At 36.2% G+C, this 23448-nt stretch overlaps 1 protein-coding gene across 3 annotated transcripts in view; it reads right to left on the bottom strand.

Moving 5' to 3' along the window:
• LOC129738875 (myelin transcription factor 1-like protein) overlaps positions 1–23178 on the bottom strand; it is a 28958-nt gene extending 5780 nt beyond the window's left edge. For 2 of the 3 annotated variants that reach the window (XM_055730187.1, XM_055730188.1), the window contains exons 1-2: positions 22056–23177; positions 37–909 (exon numbers count right to left, since the gene is read on the bottom strand). In XM_055730187.1, the coding sequence (XP_055586162.1) occupies positions 37–710 (674 nt within the window). In that variant the 5' untranslated portion in view covers positions 711–909; positions 22056–23177. Of the gene's footprint in view, positions 1–36; positions 910–22055 lie in introns of all 3 variants that reach the window. The other variant, XM_055730189.1, reaches the window with a different exon arrangement.
• Between the last annotated feature and the right edge of the window lie 270 nt (positions 23179–23448).

Below are 23448 nucleotides of genomic sequence, written 5' to 3'. Positions count from 1 at the left end.
TAGAGAGTTCATTTGGAATAGCGCTCATTGACTTACCTATTGTTGGAGCTGAGGTCCAGCGATGCTTGGGGACTGCTGCGTTGATGAGGACTTGCACCCGGCCCAGGACTGGTGGAGGATATTTTGTTCGTTCGAGGGTCTTCGGGTTTGCGATTCAGGGAATTTGGAGAGGGTGTGCTTGTTTTGTACGGGAGAGGTGGACTGGCTTCCTTGACGCTGAGGTTGATAGCCGAGAATCCAGGAGGCATAGTACCACAGGCCGGGTCGTAGTGATACATAGGTCTCGGGTAGATTGGACCGGTGTTTTCGTCCATTTCCACTTTCATCATCGGATGATGACGGTCGGTAGGAACAGTTCCCAAAGCTCCGAGGTGATGTTGACTGGGTTGGACTTCCGGAGGAGCCGGAGGTTCTGCGGGAAGATACTTTTGCTCCTCATCGATCAGTGGCTGCGTATATCCGTAGGAGGGGTACAGATTGGTGCGCTGTGGTGCGTAACCTGTGTCATACCGCTCGAAGGCGGTCTGTGGAGCCGGCTCGTAAGGACGGTGATTGGTTAAATGTGTCGCCGAGGTATCGTACTCCCCTAGCCTGTTGCTCATCGATGGTGGCGAGGCCAAGGTACTCATTTGAGCGTACGATCGGCTATCGTTCAACTCCGTATACCGTAAGTTATCCCGCGTTACGTACGAGTAACTGTTGTCGATCATTTTGAAACTTTACACTACCGAGTAACACTAATCGTAAAAGGATGTGGTAACGCTTCTTACACGTTAATTGGTGATATTTCGTATAGATCGTATTGATATTGCACTTTAATTACTGACTGTCCCAACCTATTGCACTTTCCCCCTCAAAATGTTTGGCGTTTGATACTTCACTTAAACCAATTCATTCGCTCGTTGTAATCTGAAAGAGAAGAAAAAAGATTGAGGTTATTATAGTGCTGAACTTAGTTAGAATGTTTTTATATTTCTACATTGTTAAAAAAGTTTTTTGACGCATAATACAAATTAAAATTAAACATCCTAAACACAAAACAAAGATGTTTTGCCATCCGGTTTGGGATTAGTTCAACGTCGATACAACACCACCAAGCCAAGCTCGAGCAATTTTTATCCCTCTTTCAAAACTCTTTAAAATACATTCCCACTTTACAAAGGGAAAATCAGCTTTAATTATTGACCGCCTGGAGCGGATTTGCGCCAAAAACCGGGCCATTCCGTTCGGATCGAAACGACCCAGCCAGCAGTCGCCGCAATCATCATCGTCGACGTCGTCGTCCTGCTGCCGAAATCAGGCAGGACCGCAGCAGCACACATTAAAAATCGGGGCCAATCTTGCCGTTCGAGATTTTAAAGTCTGCTCCTAGCCGAAAGTGCCGTAAAAAGATAATGAGCATCTAGAGAGAATCCTCACCCGTTCGCTTCCCTATCGTCCTTTGGACGCCCCCGAGGCACACATGGATGTTCCGTTCCGCCACAACAGAAAAGCCAAAGGCAGCTTGAGACAGAACCAGAGATAATAGCCTTCAACCGTAGGTACACGCCATCATATTTATCTCGTTCCCATTATGCGACGGAAATAAAATCATACTTTCCCCATACCCAGCCCAAGCCATGGACCTCCCCCTTCGAGGGACGGGAATCGGCATTGACGTCGTCGGCTGGTTTGGTCCTGAGTAGATGGACACCCCTCGTGGCATTTTTCCACGAAAACGGCAAAAGAAAGGATTCTTCCGGGGTACACACTCTTTCGCCCGAAAGACACGTCAGGATATGATTTATAGTTCTGCCTTCTGCTACCGGCAACGGAGACGGCTTTTGGGAAGGTACCAACCCTAGTCAGCGACTTCTCTTCGGGAGACAATTCTTCAACCGGGTTTTTGATTCCTCTCGCCTTCACAAGGGCAAACCCGGAAAGAAAGGCACCATTTCAGGATCAACTGGCTACGCCAAAAGACGAAAACGTCGTCGACGAGGCCAACAACGGCGAAGGAATTCCGAGAAAAATAGTGACGATGACAGTAAAGAGCACTTGTGACATTCATAATTTTTATTGATTATACACGGACGATAAAGTAAGTCTTGGCAGCAGCAGCAGCAGCACCCCTCGAGAGGAATCCGGAGAATATGGTTTAATCGGAAAGGGATTTTTCTCCTGTTATTCTTTTTGCCTTTTCATCCTAGCAAAAAGAAGTTGACTTTGAACAAAACTCGCGGTGCGCGGCAGCAAACGAAAAAAAACACATTCGTCAGATTTATTTGCAGCGAAAGGTGGGTACGACCGGTGGATTATGTTCTCAAACGACAGATTTTGTTTTTCTTTTTTTTTTTTTTGTTGAAGGGAATTTATCGCAACTGCTTTGTAATCCGTGTTGTCATACATTTATTCATAAGTGTTGTTGGTGAAGTTAGAACGAACATGAGTTTTCTTTCTATTTATGCGACGAGAGTGCTTTTGCAACGCAGATGATTTATGTTATGTTTCCGTTATTCTGGCTATAACGCACTCGATGACAGAGTATTACACCCACACTTCTGACTCTACTCCAATAATGAACTTCCTTGAAAGTGAAATTATTGATATAATATTCTATGCCGGACCGGCATTAACGAGTTTCCTAATAGCTCATCGGAGAAAAAATTGTCATTTCAGCGATCCAAACTTACCCAGACAACCTGAAGTACTCGAAAATACTCATTTTCGTGTATCTACACCTACAATGTGCGGCCTATGCATATTCTTTATCGTATTTATATGCATTGCAAGATTTGATTACGACAATCCGTATATCTGCACCTACAATGTGTGGCCCATGCATATTCTTTATCGTATTTAAAAAATACATTGCATGATTTCATTACGACAATACAATCCAAATCAAGCAAATGTGTGCTAATGTACCTATATGACCTCCAAAATGATACATACCGTCAACTGGGGCAACATGCAACATTTTTCAACTTCAATGGCTTCTAAAATCTTAGTGCTTACATATAATCATACCTCTCGTTCATCAAAAGTTTTAAGGTTGGTAGGACACCAAATTGACGTAGTCAGAAAAATTATTGGATCTACCAGTTATTTTTAAATTAACAAAAACATGCGATTTTCACCCTACTAAGAAAAAGGGGTAAGTTGCAACAAACTCTGTAATTAAAGAAAAATCAATTGAAAACGTTTGAAAATTTATAGTTTTTGATACATTTGTGATGCCATAACGCATAAAGCACCAATTGCAGCAATTTTTGGTTTTGTTCGAATTAAATTTAACATTTTTTCTGTCAAAAATGTTTTTAAGAAAAAAGGTTTAATCTGCTGCATACATTTAGGGGTAAAAAATACTACAAAATATTCTATTATCTTAAATCATGTAAATAAATCTTAGCATGGATGAAATTTTAATGTTAACAAACGCATAATGCAAAACAATCATATCCCAGCATATGGAAACGCGATTTAAGAGATTTAGTTCTGATTTGCATTTTGTTGCATTTTGCCCCAGACAGCTAACTGAATTATAAAAATATTTATTTAAAAAAATTTGGAGATTGTCCGACAAATATTTATACACCAACAATGTTGGTATAGGATAATGAAAGCAATATAAAGTTTGTAGGTGATATCATCAAACCAATCCGTCATACTATGTGAAGTTTTTTACGGCATCGAAAAATGTAAAAATTTGTACATCTATTGCTCGATTTTTTAAATTTTTTATAAGAATCAAAAACTTTAAAAAACTCTTTCACGATGTTGAAAACTATGTCATCAGCAATTTGTAATCATTCAATGATAACTTTATTACAGTATATTGAAATAAGAATTGAATGAGTGTTGTCGTATACAAATGTTGCATCTAACCCTGCTTTTGCATGATGCCCCGTTTGACGGTATATACTGGTTTTACTGCATTATATACGATATGTTTACACGTATATTTGCACGTATATTCGTGCAAATTAATTTTGTGCAAATTCGAAATACCCATTGTCTGGGTATTTTTTCGCTTATTCAAATTAAAAATTCTGGTATGAATTTTGCCTTCTCTCTTGCCGATCATGTGCATCCCTCCGACGTATGATTAGAACTTTGTGGAAATTTTTACAGTGTTTTCATACTTTTCCACCATTCACACACAGATTTTTTAGGAATAATCAACGGTTTTACCTTGGTCAGCCAAATAGAAATTTACTGCAGCATTTTAACAGCACTTTTTTACTTTTCGGCAAAAAACTCAGCATTGTTTGAAAGGAGTTTCTAACTTTTAAGATAAAAACTTGTGCTAGACCCAAAAAAAATCAACGAAACTATTGTTTTATAGATAATGCATGCTCAGATTGGTAAAATTTGCAAACCTGTTCAAACCAAAACTCTTTTGAAGACATAAAAAAAAGTTTTCATAATGATCATTCTAAATAAACAAACGCTAGCTGCTCACTGGTCGGTGATTCAATCAGACCAACTTGCATTTGAGCGCTTTTTTTATTTTTCTTCTGTTTTTCAGCCCTGGGGTTTTATCAGCTATCGATTTGATAATAATGGATTTTAAAGGAAACTGTGCAAAATATTTTGTTTTGTTTTCCTCTGAATCGAAAACGCGAAATATCTCGAAAACGCGTTAGTTTTAAAATTAAAAAAATAGGTCTGATGGTACTTTTTACAGGCAAAAAATGTTGTCAAAATTGTCGGACAACTAGAAAATGAGCTATCAACAAAAGAGAGTGTTCCATTTCTAAATAAACTAAGCTTTAAATAAAGTTTGATCGTCTAATGGTTTTGCCGAAGCTTAATAGAAAGCCCTCGACTAACCATTCAGCCTTGATTGGACTTATAAAGTGCTTTAACTGGACCGAACCCGCTACCTGGCAACTTTGGCTTGACTGGATTGAAATTCTAAACTGGACCAAAGTCTTCCACTGACTACTATGCCCTAACTGGACCAATGTCCCTGACATGTAACTGATTTGAAGTCCCCGATTAGTAACTTTAGCTTAACTGGACTGAAAGTTCTAGACTAAACCAAAATTCTAGACTGGCAACTTTGCCTTGACTGAACTGTCCTAAACTGGGCCTAAGTCCTAAACTAGACCGAAGCTACCGATTGGCAATTTTTCCTAATCTGAACCAATATCCTTATCTGTACCAAAATCTACAACAGGTAATTTTGCCTTAACTGGAACTAAGTGCAAACTAAACCAAAATCATACACTTATCAAAAATCTTTAATTGGCAACTTTGCCTTAACTTGCCTAAATTGGACCGAAGCCCTTGACAGCCAATTTAGCCTTATCTACACCGAGTAAAAAACTGACCAAAGTCCTGAACTGGACCGAAGTTCTTAACTATTTAGACCGAGGTCTTGAACTGGACCAAATCCTAGCTGTATCAAAGTCCTAACTGGACCAAAGTCCTAAACTGGACCGAAGTCGTAATTGGACCGAAATTCTAACTGAACCGAGGTCCTAAACTGGACCGAGATCCTAAACTAGGCCGGAGTCCTAACTGGACCGGAGTGCTAAACTGGACCTTAAATCCTAATCAGGACCGAATTCCTGGTCTGGCAATTTTACTATCAACATCCGCTCTTCAACCGCTTTTCCACACACTTTTCCTTGTTACGAAAAACTCGACTCTTTTTGCTTGCAATTAATCAAATAAAAATCCTGGGAGGATCGCCATTGTGGAAAACGGACATCAGACTAGCAGAGGAAATCTCTGATTGCTCGATTGACCTAAACCGTGAATCTGCCGAGCATCTTTGCTGCGTACCGCGTGAACTCCGACTGGACGCGAACTTCGGTTTTTTTACTGATGTTACATGTGGTGCGAGAGCAGGAGTGTCAGGTATCCTGATTTTTCAGGATTTGTCTTGATTTTCGAGAGGCCGTGCTGATTTTTCGAAATCGCTTGAATTGTCCTGATTTTTTAAAAATTATGAGAACATCAAACAAATCTGTAAAAAAATAGCTTAAACGATGATGATCTTTGGTTCAAATTATATTTCCCCCTTGTTCTGCGCCGCGCGTGAAGTGACGATAGTCGAGTCACACGATTCCAGTGAGAAAAGTCTTTTAGAATGATTTTTTTAAGTTCTTATCCTAATCTAGTAGTCACCGTGAGTAACAAATCGTATGCTCTTGCATCGGCTTCGGGAATAAGGGGACAAGACTCACATGACTCCGACTTGACTCAACTATCGTCACCTCCCGCAGCGGGCAGAATAAGCTGCTGCATGTTATTTTCATCGCGCTGTCCTGATTTTTGACAAAACCATTTCATCTCTTTCAGCCATACGAAAAGCGGTTGAGCTGGGAGGATAATGCAGGCGGCCGAAATCGAATCATCAACACGGAGAATGCAACGTAAAGTTAAAACAATTTTTAGCATGTCATTCTGTTTATAAAAGTGTATTTAATTTGATTACACTGCTGTTCCAAGCAAGATTATCACATGTGGAAAAACGTGCAAACGAGAAAACGCGATTGAAATTTCAGCTTTATATTCAAGTTTTCTCTCAAACTCAACCGTCAGTTTTTTTCGTAGTGAACAGCTCAAGTTAATCATTTTTCAATGTTTTCTGACAAAAGAAAAAAACGTTTCGTGAAAATTTCTCTGTATAAAACACTCAAGGCTTCTCGCTCCTCCTCCGCCCTCAATTATAATGTTTTTTTTTCAGTGAAAAACAATGTATTCAACAGTTTAAACTTATCTTAAGAGAATTTTTGATAAAATATGCATTTTTAAAAGAATTTTCTCTCATGTGGGTGACATTCTTGCGTAAATACATTAACATAGAGACTACTACCTTGATTAAAAAATTTCGTATAAGTTCAGAACAAAGTATACTTGTTTGTGTTTTTATTCAAAAGTTACCGCTAAAAAAGAGTGTTTCCAGCAAAAAAAGTGAAAATGACCAAAAAGGCACATGGGACAGTCTTGCTAAGAAAGGCAATACAGCTACGAAAAAAATCAAATATTTATACCTAGTTGATTTTTTTCGAATTAAGTGTATTTTAATATACATTTGAATTTTCTAGCCTGAGAGTGTTGAAAATTCTGTACGCAGAAGAGAAAAAATAAGCCAGCAACGGAACAGAACCGCGGTTCCTGACAGTAGTCGTGTAGTAGGCCGACAGTTCCTGAAATTGGAAAAGTTACAACTACTCTGGTTGCCCGCGAAATCGACGTGGGTCTCGACATAGATTGGTGTCATGATAATGAGTGAATTTTTCCCCCACAAGGTAATCTTCGCCGGGTGCAGACGCACCGACTTCTTAGACGCACAATTTGCTAGGCAACCATGCATCAAAATGCACAAAAAACAACAGCAGAGGATCATGGGTATCGGGATTTCCGGTCAACTTTTCTTGCATCGTGTCGGCTAAAACGAAATAGATGCAAAATGCAGAAAGAATAATTTAAAAAAATAAATCGTACCTACCCATAAAATTATTCTGAAGAAAAACATCGTATCTATGATATAATGAGATATGATAACTAAAAATAAAAACAAAATTTAAATTTACAATATTTAAAGTTGACCTCATTGAATCAATGATAGAAATATAATTGAATCCATCACAATCATAATGGAATCAATCACCTTATCATAGTTGAATCTATCATATTTACAATTAAACCGATCATATTATAAAAATTGTATCTATCATATTTCCAATCGAACCAATCATATTATTATAGTTGAATCTACTATAATTATTGCTGAATGTATGATATCAATTGTAAATTATAGTTGAATCTATAATATTGATAGTTGAATGCACAAAATCAATCATACAACCATAGTTGAACGTCTTATATATATTGTTGAATGCACGAAATCAATCAGATTGCCTGTTATATGTATTGTTGAAATTTTGATAGTTATAATTGGTAGAGAAGCATTCAGATATATTATAATTGGGTTATTGCTGGAAAAACAATACTTTTTTTTCCGTGAATGGCGTTGAAATATTGAGAACCGTAATCCGGGGTAATATTGATCACTTTTTTCATTATTTTTTCCTGTTAAGGGGAATGTGGCATGATTTTTAATTTTAAAACCAGTACTGGACTCCTACGAACGTAAACCATGGTTGCAGAAATTTATTAGACATCTTTAAAATTGATTTAAAAATCGATTCCTCCTCTGTTTTAAATCTGATGCTTTGGGGTAACATTGGTCAGTCTTAATTTTCAACGGTTTTAACGAGTTTTCTTTATCATAAAGGATACAGAACACCTTCATAGTATTTACAAATACTTGTTTGTAAATTTTACCTAGCTTTTTAACGTTTTGTCTTAAAAAGATTTATAATCAAAAAAAGTATTATTATGGTGCATACATTTAGGGGCAAAAATTAAATTCATTGCTAAATAGTTTAAGCTATAAAATACGAATGAAATTTTACCTTCACACATTCCTGTAGGCCCTCTTAATATTTCGATTTTCAATTTTTCTTCAAAGTTAACCATTTGATAGGGTTTTTTTTTTCAATTCCTCCAATACGGGCTTCCTCTTGGAAAATGTCCTTATTTTTTTAAATATAAAAAAAAATATCACTAAAAAATTATAAAAATAGCACTGCAACTATACACATAAAAAGAAAAAAAAGTAGTTCTTTCACTATCAACAACCCGTTTGCTTCTAAATGCCTTTTGGTATCATCAGAGAACTGTTTGTTGGCGAGCCTTGGAAAAATAGATAATTGTAGATTTTGAAAATACATTTTTACTAACAGAAAAGAAATTCAAATACAAACAAAATTTTGCCTATATGATACTGAATAAATAGGCTTTCAAATGTAGCAAACAGTTTTTAAAAGTTCAAACTTTAGATTATGTGGAAAAAATTATTGTTGGTCAATGATACCCCGTTTCTCGGTACGTATTCTTATTGTCAATACGAATAATTTAATTTAATTTATTTTATTAGAGCGGTTTGCTTGGTAGATTCGCCTCTATCGATACAAATAATTGAAAAATGCACTATCTATATCAATACTTGACCTGGTATGCTTTGTTACACCTTGTAAAATTGATAGAAATTTTAATAATTATTAAATTTAAATTTGTTTGTTCAATATTTTATATTTAAATCTCAACACTATTATTTATCAACCCCTTCACATGAAATCTACAACTTGAGTTTTGAACTGCAATACAACAGGAATTAATTCTGATTATCTTAAATATTCTTCTCTGTTCTCAGAACCTGACCTAAAAGTGTATTTCTAATTATTATTTAGGATCTACAATTAAAAATTCATAAGTTCCTTAATTTTTCCAAAATAAATTATCTTGTATGAAATTCCTCACCCCTGCCAAATTTGGTTCCATTTGCTTGATCAATTGCCAAGTCATTAAACAAATATTTTCAGAGTCCTTTTGTTTAATAATCGAGAAAATACTTCTCATACATCAATCAGGGGACTGAGATAAAGGGAGAAGATACGTCAATGATCACACAAGTTGTGCAACCAAAGAGGCAATTTGTGCGGGAAAATGAGAAGGTTTGAGTTAAAATGAGAGAAGCCAGTGCTCAGAAAGCGAGAAAATGTGCGAATTGTTGCAAATTGTTGCAATTTGTGAAGCAATTGTGGAATTTTCATCACTATCATTCCAAATGCAAAGAATTCTTTGTCTTTTGCAAACCCTCGACATCAATTATATTATAAATTATTATCAATATTAATATCAATATTATTATCAATATTATTAAACAAACACTTTAACACTTTCACTTTTCTTGCTGCCCACTTGAAAAGAAATAAGGTGTCTAAAATTCTTATTTCTATATACTTTCCCGTGATAAATTTTGTCACATTTGATTAAAATTTTAACGAATTATTCCTACCCCCACTGGAGGTTTCCCGAATAACCATAGAAACCTTTCTTCGTCCCAATTATCCTCCCATACGAAGTTAGTTTCTTTCTTTATACTAATTTTAAGATATGCGACATAAATTTTTGGGGCTCTTATCTCATATCTCATTTGATGGAAGAAGGATAGGGTCCCAAGTAAACATAACGCGTGCCAAAATCCAAATTCAAACAAAATTCGTATCCTTTCGACTGATTAATTCTCGACATCTGATAAAATCAGTGGTGGCCCTCTTACGTTTTACTTTTTGCTAGCCGGGATTAAATAAGAAGAGGTCGCGAAATCCATAGAGTGTTTTTCCGTCCCATGTCAAATTCAGTTCCATTTGCTTGATTTAATATTTCTCCAGTTATGCCAAAAACTGTATGAGAGCCCCCTCCTCCTTTCTGTTTCTCCAATGGAAGGTAAGAAGGGCCCTAAACCGTCTTGGGAGCATTTCCCTTCGCTTGTTCAGTTCAGTTATATAATATTGCAAAAAATTGAATGGTCTCATTCTCCTTTTTCCATGCTTCCAATGCAAGTCTGGACGAGTCTCAAACAATCATAAAACCTTTTCCCCATGCATGTCAATTTCCATGCCAACTTGGTTCCATTCAATTGTATGAATGCCCCCTCCCCCTTTCTTTCTCCCCACTGAAAGAAGAGGGGTGTCTCAAATAATAATTGAAAAAATTTTTGTATCCAAATACCCTCGAATGCCAAATCTGGATCCATTTACTTGACTAATTCTTGAGTCATGTAAAAATTGTAAGAGAGCCCCCTCCCGCCTTAAAATCACTCCACTGAAAAAGGAGGAGTACCAATTATTCATAGAAATATATCTCGTAACCCGTAATACCCTTTCACGCCAAATTTGGTACCATTTTCTTGAATGGTTCTCAAGCTATGCAAACAATTCTCTTCTGCTTGGGAAACTCCCTTCCGTTTCCAGTAAGAGGGAGAAGTCTCAAATTGTAATAGGGACCTCTCCCAGTCTCAGAAACACTCACCCACCAAGTTTCAAGCAAATCGTTCCAGTTGTTTCCAAGTCTATAGGGAACAGACTAACAGAAATCCATTTTTTATATATAGACAATGCGGTTCATTAAAAATTGTTTATTAATATAAAATCGTTTTTTTCTAGTCAATGTGTGTAAAGAGAGCTTTAGGAAAGCAGAAGAGCACTTGAAGGCTCTATAAAGTAACTTTTCAATGGCGACCGTCAAAACAGGTTTCATAAACTCCAACTTGATCCTTGCATTTTGAATCAGTCAAGACAAAGTTGCATTTAGTATCAATTGAATACAGTGGGAAAAAGCCACGATGCTGAAAGTTCCACATGTGGGCACTAGAATGAAGACAGTTTAATCCTTTCAAATAGGTAATTAGACAATTTTAAACGAGTAAACTCGAAACGTAACATCACAATGTTGCCAAATTGTACTTGAGCTTAAATGTTTATAAAAATAAATTGTTTTTTCTTGTCTTAACGTTCACGAATTTCAACTCAATAATTTTCTAACCGATTGACGAGAATTCCCTGCTACCAAAGGGTTTTGTTCTCCGAAAATTGCTCCAAGGCAGTGACCATGAACTCACACACGTCGTCGTCGTGTCGTCGTCAAGAAAACATTTCAAGGCACCAAGAAAACAGTGAAGTATTTACAAATTTCCGGTTCGTTTTCCGGCTCCGATATCGGGAAAACCCTTCGCCTCGCACCAACATCAACCCTTCCACGCACAATGGGAATCGAAATCCGATTCTCCAATTTCCTTGCTGCTCCGGAGCTGGAACTGAGGAAAACTTTGCGTGCAATCATCAATTGGACACTACACCGCCGGGGGAAACGTTTGATTGAAATTTCCCGTTGCTCCGAAATGCCATTCAGCTTTGGCGACGACGAGCGACGTTGAGCTCGCCGGAAACTAAGCGCGCCGTGGCTCAATTTCCAGCAAATTCCCGATTGTTAGCGCCGGCACGGAACCGGAAATCATTGGAATTAAGAATGCTGACGCTCTTGCTCGCTACCGGTAGCAGCGTTTGGCCGACCGGAAACGGAACTCGCAAAAAGATTCGGGAGCAGCTGCGTGAGGGTTATGTAGAAGTGCGAGCAAGGGGCCTTCCGATTCCGAATCTCTCGGTCGCATGTCATCACGTGAAGTTTCTTTTAAAAAGAAAAAAAACATGTGCAAGACGGCTCGAATCGAACTAATCTTGGCATGTTCTTTCGGAAAAACGAGGCACCAAAACGCGGTGCATTCGAAGTCTTAAGTCGATCGGCCCCACGAGTTTCGCCTTTTTCCGATAGACATACATATCGTTTTTATACGAAGGCAAGGAAATGCGTTTTCCCTCGATGAAATGTCGTGACACGCTCTTCTGCGAGTGCATGTTTCCTTTTTTCATAGGGTCTGATGGACGGATTTCGGGATGGATTTTTAGTTTCACCAGGCGGACAGAGCCCCTGGCAAACGAAAGTCGTTGCTGGTCGAAGAAAACATTTATCAAAGCCCACAAAAAGGCAAGTTCTAAAGGAGCCGATGAAAGACGGGTGTCACAAGTCTAATATTGGTAGACATTTTCCTCACCAGCTCACAAGTTAAGGGACAGCTGACTCAATTCCAGCTCCAGCCGACAACTTTTTGAAGTTGATTTCGGTGGCAGGGCGGCTAAATGTTGAAACCTACCCAGCAGAAGACGGATGTCAACCCCAGAGAAGAAGAAAGTGGCATGCAATGTTGACGAGTTTAGGAACATTTTCAGCTCCTGTTTCTCCAGAATGAAATGAGGGGCTTTTGCAGAATCGAAACACATTAAACCCATGTTCCTCCGGAGGGAAATCCCCAGTTGGTCGTGGGAAAGTGGCAAGAAGGCACCAAGCCCGTGTTTATTGAGTTATAGTTTCTTCGTTTTTGTTGATGATTGGAACGGTTTAACATGTGTTTTGGCGGCACATGACTAGTGAAAGTAACGTCAGGTTTTTTTATGGGGCAAAAAATTATGTGAATTACTAATTGCTACCGGGCACGCGATTTGCTTGTATTTACATTGTCCACAGAATGTTGTGTTTTGGGTTTGGGCAAAAAGTAGACACAATGGAGAAAAAAATGCAACGACATCAATTAGCTTTCAACGCAAAAATCAGAGAAGGGCGAATGATAGGCTGATTTGACTGCGACGCTACGTTTCACCAATTTTAGGAAAACCTTAACCTTAACTGCTTATTAGACACGAAAACAAATGCCGTGGTTTATTACAGCTGCATTTTTGAACGATGTTAATTAAATCTCAGGTTAAATAATGAACAAACAGAAAGCCAATAGAAAAATTAAAATAATTTTAATTTTTTTTTAAACAAGCTCAAAATCGAAACTAGTAGTCGCTAGTAACTAGTAGTAAGTAAGTAACCAAGAACAATTTTCACCATTATTCTACTCTTGTGCCTTATAAAGTGGATGTTTTATGGAATAATCTGTATTGACTAATACTTTTTGAGTCCCTTAAGACTACCATGGATTTTTTTTGTTTGAAAATCAATTCACAAATGGATTGGGCCCATTTTATTTCTTATAACCAGAATTTCAAAGGGCAAAAATTAGTAACCATATAAATAAAAGGAGATAAAATCATCAAAATTCAAAAGTAAAGCAAGTCAAAACATGTGATTTATCCTTAAAATAGCAACAATAACAATCAAATCAAGCATCCACTAAGGCTATTTTTGGCATGGGAAAACTGTACAAGATGCTCCTGCGTAGTAAGATGGCCCATTATTTCTTAAAAATACGCCAAGCTATGACTTCGAATGATGTTTTTCTTCATTTTTATTGTAGCAAACAAGCTGTTCTACCCTTTATTAGGTGAAAAGTTAACTAAAATGACATAAATTCTTAGAAACAAAAGGATTAATCGAATCTGCGTGATACATGTTATTTTTCGTGGTTGTCATATGAGGTTTCATGGTAGATCAGCCTGGTTTTTCCTCTCGTATGTACTTTCGGAAGATTTTAAATATTTAGTTGAATTTCACTAACTTCCCTCAAATTTGAACCAAAAACAATCCTATCAAAATTGGGACAAATGCACGCCAGACCATTTGTGTTAAAAGCTCAAATTGTTAGCTGTTAACTATTGTTAACTTTTGGGAAAATCCGAATATCCAAACAAAATGTCTTTCTTTTTTATTTGCAGACGCCCAAATTACGACGAGAATGCATAATTATAACAAATTTAGTCTTTGTTTGAGTTAAGAAGGTGTGCCAATATTTCATTCGAAAAAATTTTCTGCCGCCTTGTTTACCGCGATACTAACCAAGAAACTGAATTTCGTTGCCTACTTGAAGGCGTTTTACCAATGAGGATACCAAGTACCTAATGAATTTTAAAAACAGGAAATTTTCGATAATTTTTGCAATAACAAATGATTTTTTCTTTTCCAAAATATGATATGTTAAGAAACAAACGATAAACGTGTTATTAAACATTTGATGATTCAATTGTTACATTCCGTATACACTGCGGTTTTTTTTTACGCGGAGTTTCGTACCGCGTTAAAAAAATCCGCGTAAAAAACCGCTTTAATTCGAAAGTCCGCGCAAAAAATACCGCGTTTATTCGAAAACCCGCGTAAAAAAAGCTCGTTAATTCGAAAATCCGTGAAGAAAAAAATCCCGTTGTTCGAAAATCCACGTAAAAAATCCATTTTTATTATAAAAATCCGCGCAAAAAAGCACGTTACTGAAAAAAACCCGTAAGAACCATGATTATTTAAGAATTTGCGTACAATGATAGGTTATTATTTAAATAAAAAACAAAATCTATTAGATTGATAGAATAGCAGAATGTAGTGAGGCTTATTTGATAGTGTGGAATTCAGATCGTCTCATGTCTCATGTTTCAGGTCTCATGTCCCATGTCTCATGTCTCATGTCTCAGGTCTCAGATCTTATGTATCACGTTCTTAGTCTTAGAGCTAAGATTTTCACAACTACAAAAAGATTCTAAATGTTTTTTTCCTTTGAAAAAGTCTTAGAATATGTTCTCTCAAAAACCGCGTTAATTCGAAAATCCGCGTTTAAAAAACCGCGTTAATTCAGATCCGTGTAAAAAAACCGCGTAAAATGTGTAATCTAATGTCGCCAGAATTTTTTTCAGCACGTATCGGGGCCGGACATTGGACAAATCCGGGCTATTTTAGCTAAAAAAAACCGTGCAAAACCCGGGCATCTGATGACAAATTGTCGACAAAAAATTCGAGCAATATCCGGGCAAACTTGGTCAAAACCCACGATGAACTCAACAAAAATTAAGAAAAAAAAGCCCGGAATTTTTTTTCATCAAAACTCGTCAGCCGATTAAATTGTAGTTCAGGCTTCTAAAAATCTTGAATGACTGCTATTTTTATTAAACATGCTTAAAATATTTCGTATTGGACGCATCAATAAAACATTTACAGCACAATTTGTTACTTTTTGTTTTGTTTGATTTGGCAAATAATGTGAATAAAACTGGGTATTATCTGGGCTTTTTTCAATGAAGTTTCGTATTAAATACCTGGGCAAACCCGCATAAAATATGGCAATCTGGTAACCTACATAAGTATTAACATTGTTCCATTTCTTGTAACCCTTTCGGTATGGTGCGTACTGTTTCTAGCTGTTTAAGTTTTTTAACAAAAATATTGTCAAAATCGTTTTTTTTTGTCATTGTTTTCTTAGTAAGACGTAAATCAGATCCCTGAAAAGTCGTAAACGTTAAATCTGGTTCTTGAATGATAGATAGATATGCTGCATGGAGTTTAAATTTGAACATTTGAAGGTATTTTGAGCCGTATAAGGATATTATACAGAAAAAAAAAACTAAAGAACACACTCATATAGGATCCCAGTGAAACTTCCTGTTGCTTTGAAGAGATCTTAGTTCTACTTAAGGTTTTACAACGTGCATCTTCCAAGGATATAATGGCTAGCTTCTCACTAATACTACCACTTCCGGAATTTTGTTGTTATTCAGAGGATTCCTACATCCATGAATGGTTTATGAAGTTGAAATTCGACAATTTGGAGGTATTTTAAGGAATTTGGGGATGTTATACAGTGTTTACTGTCATACAAAATGATCGATTTTCTCAGGTTAAATACCGTACTGGAAAGAGTTATCACGTAGTAGATCCAATTTCTTCTCGAAAAGCTGCAGGTTATGGTATAGAGTGGTCTGGATTGTTCATCCATTTGGATCATCGTTAAGTTGAGAAATTCTATGCTTTATTTAGAATAAGTCAGTAATGTTTATCCCATAAAACATCCACACAAGAACTTGGTGTGCTTGGTTTCTAACTTTTGTCACTGACTGTAGATATTGACTGAATACAATATAGTCAAATCAAAAGTAAAATCAATACTGAAAAAAAGGAAAAATGGCAATGCCTACCAAAACCAAGTATTAATAAAATTTTTAAATTTTTATCATGCCTTAAATTGATAAAGTAGGACCATACTGATTAAAGTTTACTTGTAAAAAAATAAGTTTGTTTGCTTTGTTGAATTTATTTCATTTGAACTTAATTTTTTTAATTCTATATACACCCCAAGATTGGAAATTTTTCCCTCGGAATAATGACTCTCCGAACCACAGGAAAATAGCTGTATCTATTCGAAATTCGTATGGGTACTCTCCCGAATCTCGGGAGGCACAATTCCTCCTGAAATCCGTGACATAATTTCCACGAATGCACAGGCTTTCTAACAATCGTCCTGTATCACTGGGAAACTTCAGCTGTCGAAACTTTCCTGTCGCGTTTTTTAATAGTTCATCCTTTTCTATCTTACGCGTAATGTTCCGGATATTTTTTCCGTTTGAAATTAACTAATAGTCGTTCAGTTGGAATAGCAAGAATTGCTGAAAGGAACTACCGTAGGAACTACCAGGTCGAGGAATTGCCTGTCACAGCATTTTATACCGATACCGATGAAGCTGCTGCTGACTGCTGGAAATCTACTCCACAACACTAGGCCATCCGAGGACATGACGACTAAGTAAATTATGTTGAAATCAGCAGCGAGTTAAAATTATGAGATAGAAATACTTAGTTAATTGAGTGAAAATTTAAATAATTTCAAAAAAGAGTTATTTTCTATGCAAAAATATCTGCATTCCATGTAAGCATCGGATGGAAGCCATTTCGAACCTACAAGAATACTACGGAATTTCCTGAAAATTACAGGAGAAAACTTTTTCAAACCTCCAGGTCCATTTGACAATTGTTTTGCTGAGCTGATTTACTGTCCTGAAATTGTCCTGTATTTTCAGCTGATGAAAATACAAGAAGAAATCGTCCCGACCACAGGAGAACAGATTAGGTGTGTACACATTAAGATTGCAATTTTTCCGCTCAGGACAATGGCCCTCTGAATTATGTACAAACAAATGGCTCAAATGACTTCAGAACTGTCAGAAAACAACAGGTTTTCCTGATGCATAGAGAGATAGCCATTCGAATCTCATGGGACAAGCCCCAAGAAATCGCTGTTGCCAACTTTTCTCCTAACTTTTATTTTCGGACTCGAAAAATGTGCGCGACCGAGTCTCTAGAACCAAATGATTCGATGATGAACTCACAGAACAAACATTTTCACTTGAGTTCTTGATTTGGACTCCTGACTGAACATGATAAGGCTAAAATGCAGTGCACGTTTATTACATGCAAATCATAATTTTTATTTTAAGCTCCAAATCATGTAGGGGGAAGTCGTCTATGACCGGACACCTCCTATGGCCGGACAACATTGATTTTTCGAAAACGCAATATCCAAAAAATGTTTTAACACCATGGAAATAAAGTAAATAGAAGCCTAATATGGTGTTAGAAATATGGTAATCCAATCTGAAAAGGTAAACCAATTATAGGCTTTGAAAGCTTTCGCCTAGTAGTTCGGCGAGGATCGTCCAAACTTTACATTTATATTGTGATCAGTATTTACGACTTGTCAAATGTGAATTGCACATAAACGTCATCGTTGGTTGGTTATCTTTCGACTTCAGCAGGTGTAAGATAACAAATCGGAAGCTCAAAGAAAATATTAGGAAAATAAAAAAAAAATCGATTTCTCTATGACCGGACACCATATTGTTGTCTATGACCGGACAAGAAAATATTCAAAATTATAAATGATTTCAACTTGAAACTTTCATTATTTTATCTCTTTAGCACCCTCAAATGGTTCGCTGAAGATACGAATTCAATAACCAAACTATTTTGATCCTCTGATAAACTTTAAATTTTGCTGTCCGGTCATAAACAATTTTACTCTAGTTTTTTTTCGAAACAAATGTACATTCTGGTTTGTCAAAAAAACTTTTATGAATGGCTTCATAGAATGTTCAATATTGGAAAACACGTACTCACAAGACCTAAGCAAGTGATTTCAATCATTTTGCTACGTTTATGTGCCATTGGTGACAACTTTGGGGATGAAGTTCGTAGTGTCCGGCCATAGACGACACTTTTGGAAATGAGTGAAAACTAACATAAAATGATTTCTCTTACCATATGAATTTGTTGTAAATTATTTTTTTTCTAATATTGTTTAGTGATCATAATATTGATACTCTTCAAATCAGTAGAGGAACCAATATTTACAAAAAAAATTTTTTGAAGTTATTGCTCAAAAACCTTAAGTGTCCGGTAGTAGACTAGAACTTCCCCCTATTAATTAGATAAAAAAAAAAACTTCAGAGATTACGCGATTTTCAGTTTTCAATAGTCAATCTAAATCTCTAAAGAGGGCTAGGAATTCCAGGGTGCATCTGCAAAAATAAAATCATTCAACGTTGAAGATCCCTTGAATTTCTAAGAGAACCCAGATAAATTCTTAAAATGGACAACAATGCTTCAAATTTTCTAAATAAAGTTATGGTTATTTCGAACCGAAAAAAAAGAAGTGTGGTACCGTTAAATCCGGAGAACGAGGAAGCTAGTTCACATCACCATTTTAAGGACAAATTTTTTTTGCGATTAGTGCTCATAGTTTTCACAACTGAGGGTAGTTTTCGATGCTAAACACTACAACTTCAGAATGTTGTTTTGGTCTGTATCGACTCATAGTTAAAATGGTTTTCAATGACGTTTCGAAACTGGACACATTTTGATAGTGCATTCATCTCTTTTAAGAAAATATTTTTGTGTTCTTAGCGCTTCCGAACACTCGATGGTTGATTTTACCTATAAAGCTTTCCAGTGAGGTTTAAAGAACTTTCAAATTATGAAACTTTTACGCAAAATATTTAAACGATGTTTTTTTTCTAAATTTTCATTGAAATTTGTAAAAGCTTTACAAATTTTCTTTTTTTAGTTTTACTGTTAAAAAGAAGAAAAAGATTATCTACAAAAATATAGAAGAGTGAAAGTACCACTTATCGAATTTTTAAGTGGATTATTGTGGATTCTAACAGAAAAAGTTATGGTTGAAAGCAAAACGTAACTGTTTCAGAATGTATAAATTGTTAAATTTTGTCGAAAAAAGAACTAGAAAATTTTGTTCACAACTATCCAATTATCCACATCTGCGTAAACCGATTCTTAAAAACTGTTTTTTTAAGTATTTAGTAAATTTATTCAGTAAGGACAACCTAATAAAAACTTTATAAGAATGAAGAAATTGAAAGCCAGAATAAAGAAGAATTTTGTGTCATGACACATTTTCTTTTTTCAAAGTCAAATGTTAAGGGTGAACAGTTCTCTGTTTAGCTTAGACGATGCAAGAATAAGAACTAAATTTTTAAAATGAATATAAAGAAAATTGATACTAAAAGAAAGGATGATAAAGCTTTTATGGACCCGTTTTATGGGACTTTTTGTTACTTCGGTACGATCAGTGATTTTAAACAAATTTTATTTTACTGAATACGAAATTGATCCTTAAACTAAATTGACGTCCTCTGTCTGAACGAGTCAATGAAAAATTCAGTAATGGAATAATTTGATAGCATCAGTTTAAGTACTTCCTTGGTCCTAATTTTGACAAACTTTAATGATTTTATTCATCTTATTTTAGAGTTAAAATTAACTATGTAAAAAGCAATATCTCACCAGATATCACGAAAGTGAGAGATAGTTTTCATCAGGAAATACTTTGTTTTGATGTTTTCACTTTAAAACATAATTTAAATGACCAAATTGTTGGAAGTATGTCTTAATGCTGTTTCCACGGGATAAAATAGCACATGAACTCCTCAAAATGGCTTTAAATACCTTAATTATAGAAAATTTGTTCTTAAACCTTGAAATCGTTCAGATAGCTTACCCGACAACAAATGGTGCTTTACCATTTGAAAAGCCTTTATTTGATTTTTTTCAATTTGAACATACCTTTTTAATGCTTATAAATCAAAGAATGACACAGTAAAGAGGATAATTAATCCTTAACACGTTCGTCGCCACGTCACCCATATATGGGTGACGGCTCTCTTAAGCAAGGTTGCCGCTCAGTTCTGCCACGCGTTGTAAATCTGAAGCTCTCTCGCTTTACTTTCATGCTCTGAGATTTTTTTTGGGCGACGAACGTGTTAAGAAGATTATTGAAAGAAAGATTTACGAGAAATCTGGAATAAAAAATGAGGCTATAACCTCTCGATCAGATCTCATGTATCAAAATCAGCAAAAAAAAAAAAATACTGCAAAATGGTTGAACAACTTTTGCTATCTAGGTTTGGGTAAAGAAAATATAGTTATGGTTATCATAAAAACGGAATTTTAAACAAATATACAAAAGCAAATTTCAAACATTAAAGTTAAAATGTTCAAAATCGACCACAGGATTCTAAAACCGAATTCAGAATCGAATGTCTGAATCAGGATAAGATTTAATATTCAGATTCAAAATAAGAATCATCATTTGGCTTTCCGAATCGGAATTCAGAATCAATATCCAGAATTAAAACTCAAAATTTAGATTCTGAATTCTGAATTCAGCATTTAGAATACAAAGTTCCGAGTTCAGAATTGAAAATCAGAATTCAGAAATCAGAATCAGAATTCAGAAGAAGAATTCAGAATCAGGATTCAAAATTTCGAACCTAAAGTCGGAATCAGAATTAAGAATCAGAATTAAGAATCAGAATTCAGAATCAGAATTCAGAATCAGAATTCAGAATCAGAATTCAGAATCAGAATTCAGAATCAGAATTCAGAATCAGAATTCAGAATCAGAATTCAGAATCAGAATTTAGAATCAGAATTCAGAATCAGAATTCAGAATCAGAATTCAGAATCAGAATCCAGAATCAGAATTCAGAATTCAGAATCAGAATTCAGAATCAGAATTCAGAATCAGAATTCAGAATCAGAATTCAGAATCAGAATTAAGAATCAGAATTCAGAATCAGAATTCAGAATCAGAATTCAGAATCAGAATTCAGAATCAGAATTCAGAATCAGAATTCAGAATCAGAATTCAGAATCAGAATTCAGAATCAGAATTCAAAATCAGAATTCAGAATCAGAATTCAGAATCAGAATTCAGAATCAGAATTCAGAATCAGAATTCAGAATCAGAATTCAGAATCAGAATTCAGAATCAGAATTCAGAATCAGAATTCAGAATCAGAATTCAGAATCAGAATTCAGAATCAGAATTCAGAATCAGAATTCAGAATCAGAATTCAGAATCAGAATTCAGAATCAGAATTCAGAATCAGAATTCAGAATCAGAATTCAGAATCAGAATTAAGAATCAGAATTCAGAATCAGAATTCAGAATCAGAATTCAGAATCAGAATTAAGAATCAGAATTCAGAATCAGAATTCAGAATCTGAATTCAGAATCAGAATTCAGAATCAGAATTCAGAATTCAGAACCAGAATTCAGAATCAGTATTTAGAATCAGAGTTCAGAATCAGAATTCAGAATCAAAATTCAGAATCAGAATTCAGAATTCAGATTCAGAATTCAGAATCAGAATTCAGAATCAGAATCCAGAATCAGAATTCAGAATCAGAATTCAGATTCAGAATTCAGATTCAGAATTCAGAATCAGAATTCGGAATTGAAGTAATATTTTATTTCTATCATACTTCAGTGCTTTTTTCATTTAAAAAAAGTTCCTTTTATAAATCAGAAACAAGAAGCTATAACCATAAATTATTGTTTCTATTTGATGAATTGCAGAAATTGATTCATGATTACTTACCACATTAAACGTCTGCACTTCATGTTCCATATTCCTGTTTTATTCTTCAGCACCGACTGTTGATGTTTAGTAAAACTATTGTCTGGTTGATTTTTTATTTAAAAAAAATTCTACTGCACTATTCGAAGAAGCGTGCGTGGGTGATTTCAAAATCCCGAACTTCACCAGCAATCAACTTCGCAACAATTGTTGCACTTCCTGTGTGTTTTTACAGCTTCGAAACTGTCAGTCATGGAAGGTGAAAACTTTTCAACAGGAAACGAAAACTTTTTCTCAACACTTCGAAACGAAAACAAAATTGTTTCAAACACAACTCACTAAAATTTGAAACTTTTTTTCCGGGAGCAACTTAAAACGAGGTTAAGGTTACTTAACTGGCTTCACTTTTCGATTTTCTTCAGACTTCCCGACAAGTTTTGCTCCGCCTGAAAGTAGGCAGTGACAAAACTTTTTCGCGCAAAACTTTTCCTCCAAAATAGGTAATTGTTTGGTTTTTTGTTTTGTTCAGTGGTGTCACAGTTTTAATTTTGTCTCAACCACCGATGATCACTGCTAATCGAAGCCTCTAGCGAGTTAAGTGTGGGGAAGTAGGGATGGGGCTGCTTTTCGCGAAAATCTTGTTGTTCCCGTCGTCTTCGCGGAGTTTTAATTTAAGTTTTCGGGCGCGCGCGTCTCAACAATTACTACGCCGAGTGGGTGAAACTTTCGCGGAAAACTTTGTTCTTGTTGCTGTCGCGGAAAAACTTTTACCACCAAAATTCACTTCTCGGCTGCTGTTGGCTGGCTGGCTGACTGGGGCCGGGATGATAAACTTTTTATTTCGGGGTCCTCTCCAAAGTCGAAAGTTTTCCGCCAAAGTTTTAGCTGAAGGCGAAAACTTTGTGCCCGGTTTTCTTGATTCTCACACAAAACTTTGCGGGCCCCAAACTGCAAACTTTTTTGTTGCTTCGGGGGGAACCGTTCTTCGGAAAAGTTTTCCTGCAACTGGAGCTCTGATAATGGGATGCTCCCTTACAACTCTCTAGGCCTGAACCGAACTTACAGGGACCAACAAAGTGACGGACCAGGGTTGAAAACTCATCTTTACCTTCACCGAGTTTACAAGCTACTGACGACGGAATTTCCTCCGGTCCCGACCGGCTGTGGAAATTCGGACGTCTAGAGCGGGCACCAACACCGGTAAACCTGTTCCAGGATTCGTCCTGGTGTTGGTGAATGAATTGCTTGGTCATGAATTGCAGACTGCAGCGCAATCCCGAGTGCAACCACCTCGAATCCTCCCGAGCGCCGGAGGAATGAAAGAGACCAGTCGCCTCGGCCCAAATCGGAAAGGGAAAACCAACAGCAGCCGGCCAACATTAGGATACACGTGAGACGAAACCGAGGAACATCG

This window comes from Uranotaenia lowii, chromosome 1, assembly GCF_029784155.1.
Source record: "Uranotaenia lowii strain MFRU-FL chromosome 1, ASM2978415v1, whole genome shotgun sequence".
Taxonomy (NCBI): domain Eukaryota; kingdom Metazoa; phylum Arthropoda; class Insecta; order Diptera; family Culicidae; genus Uranotaenia; species Uranotaenia lowii.
The sequence above is the reverse complement of the archived record's forward strand: the minus strand, read 5'-3'. Positions and strand labels throughout refer to the sequence as shown.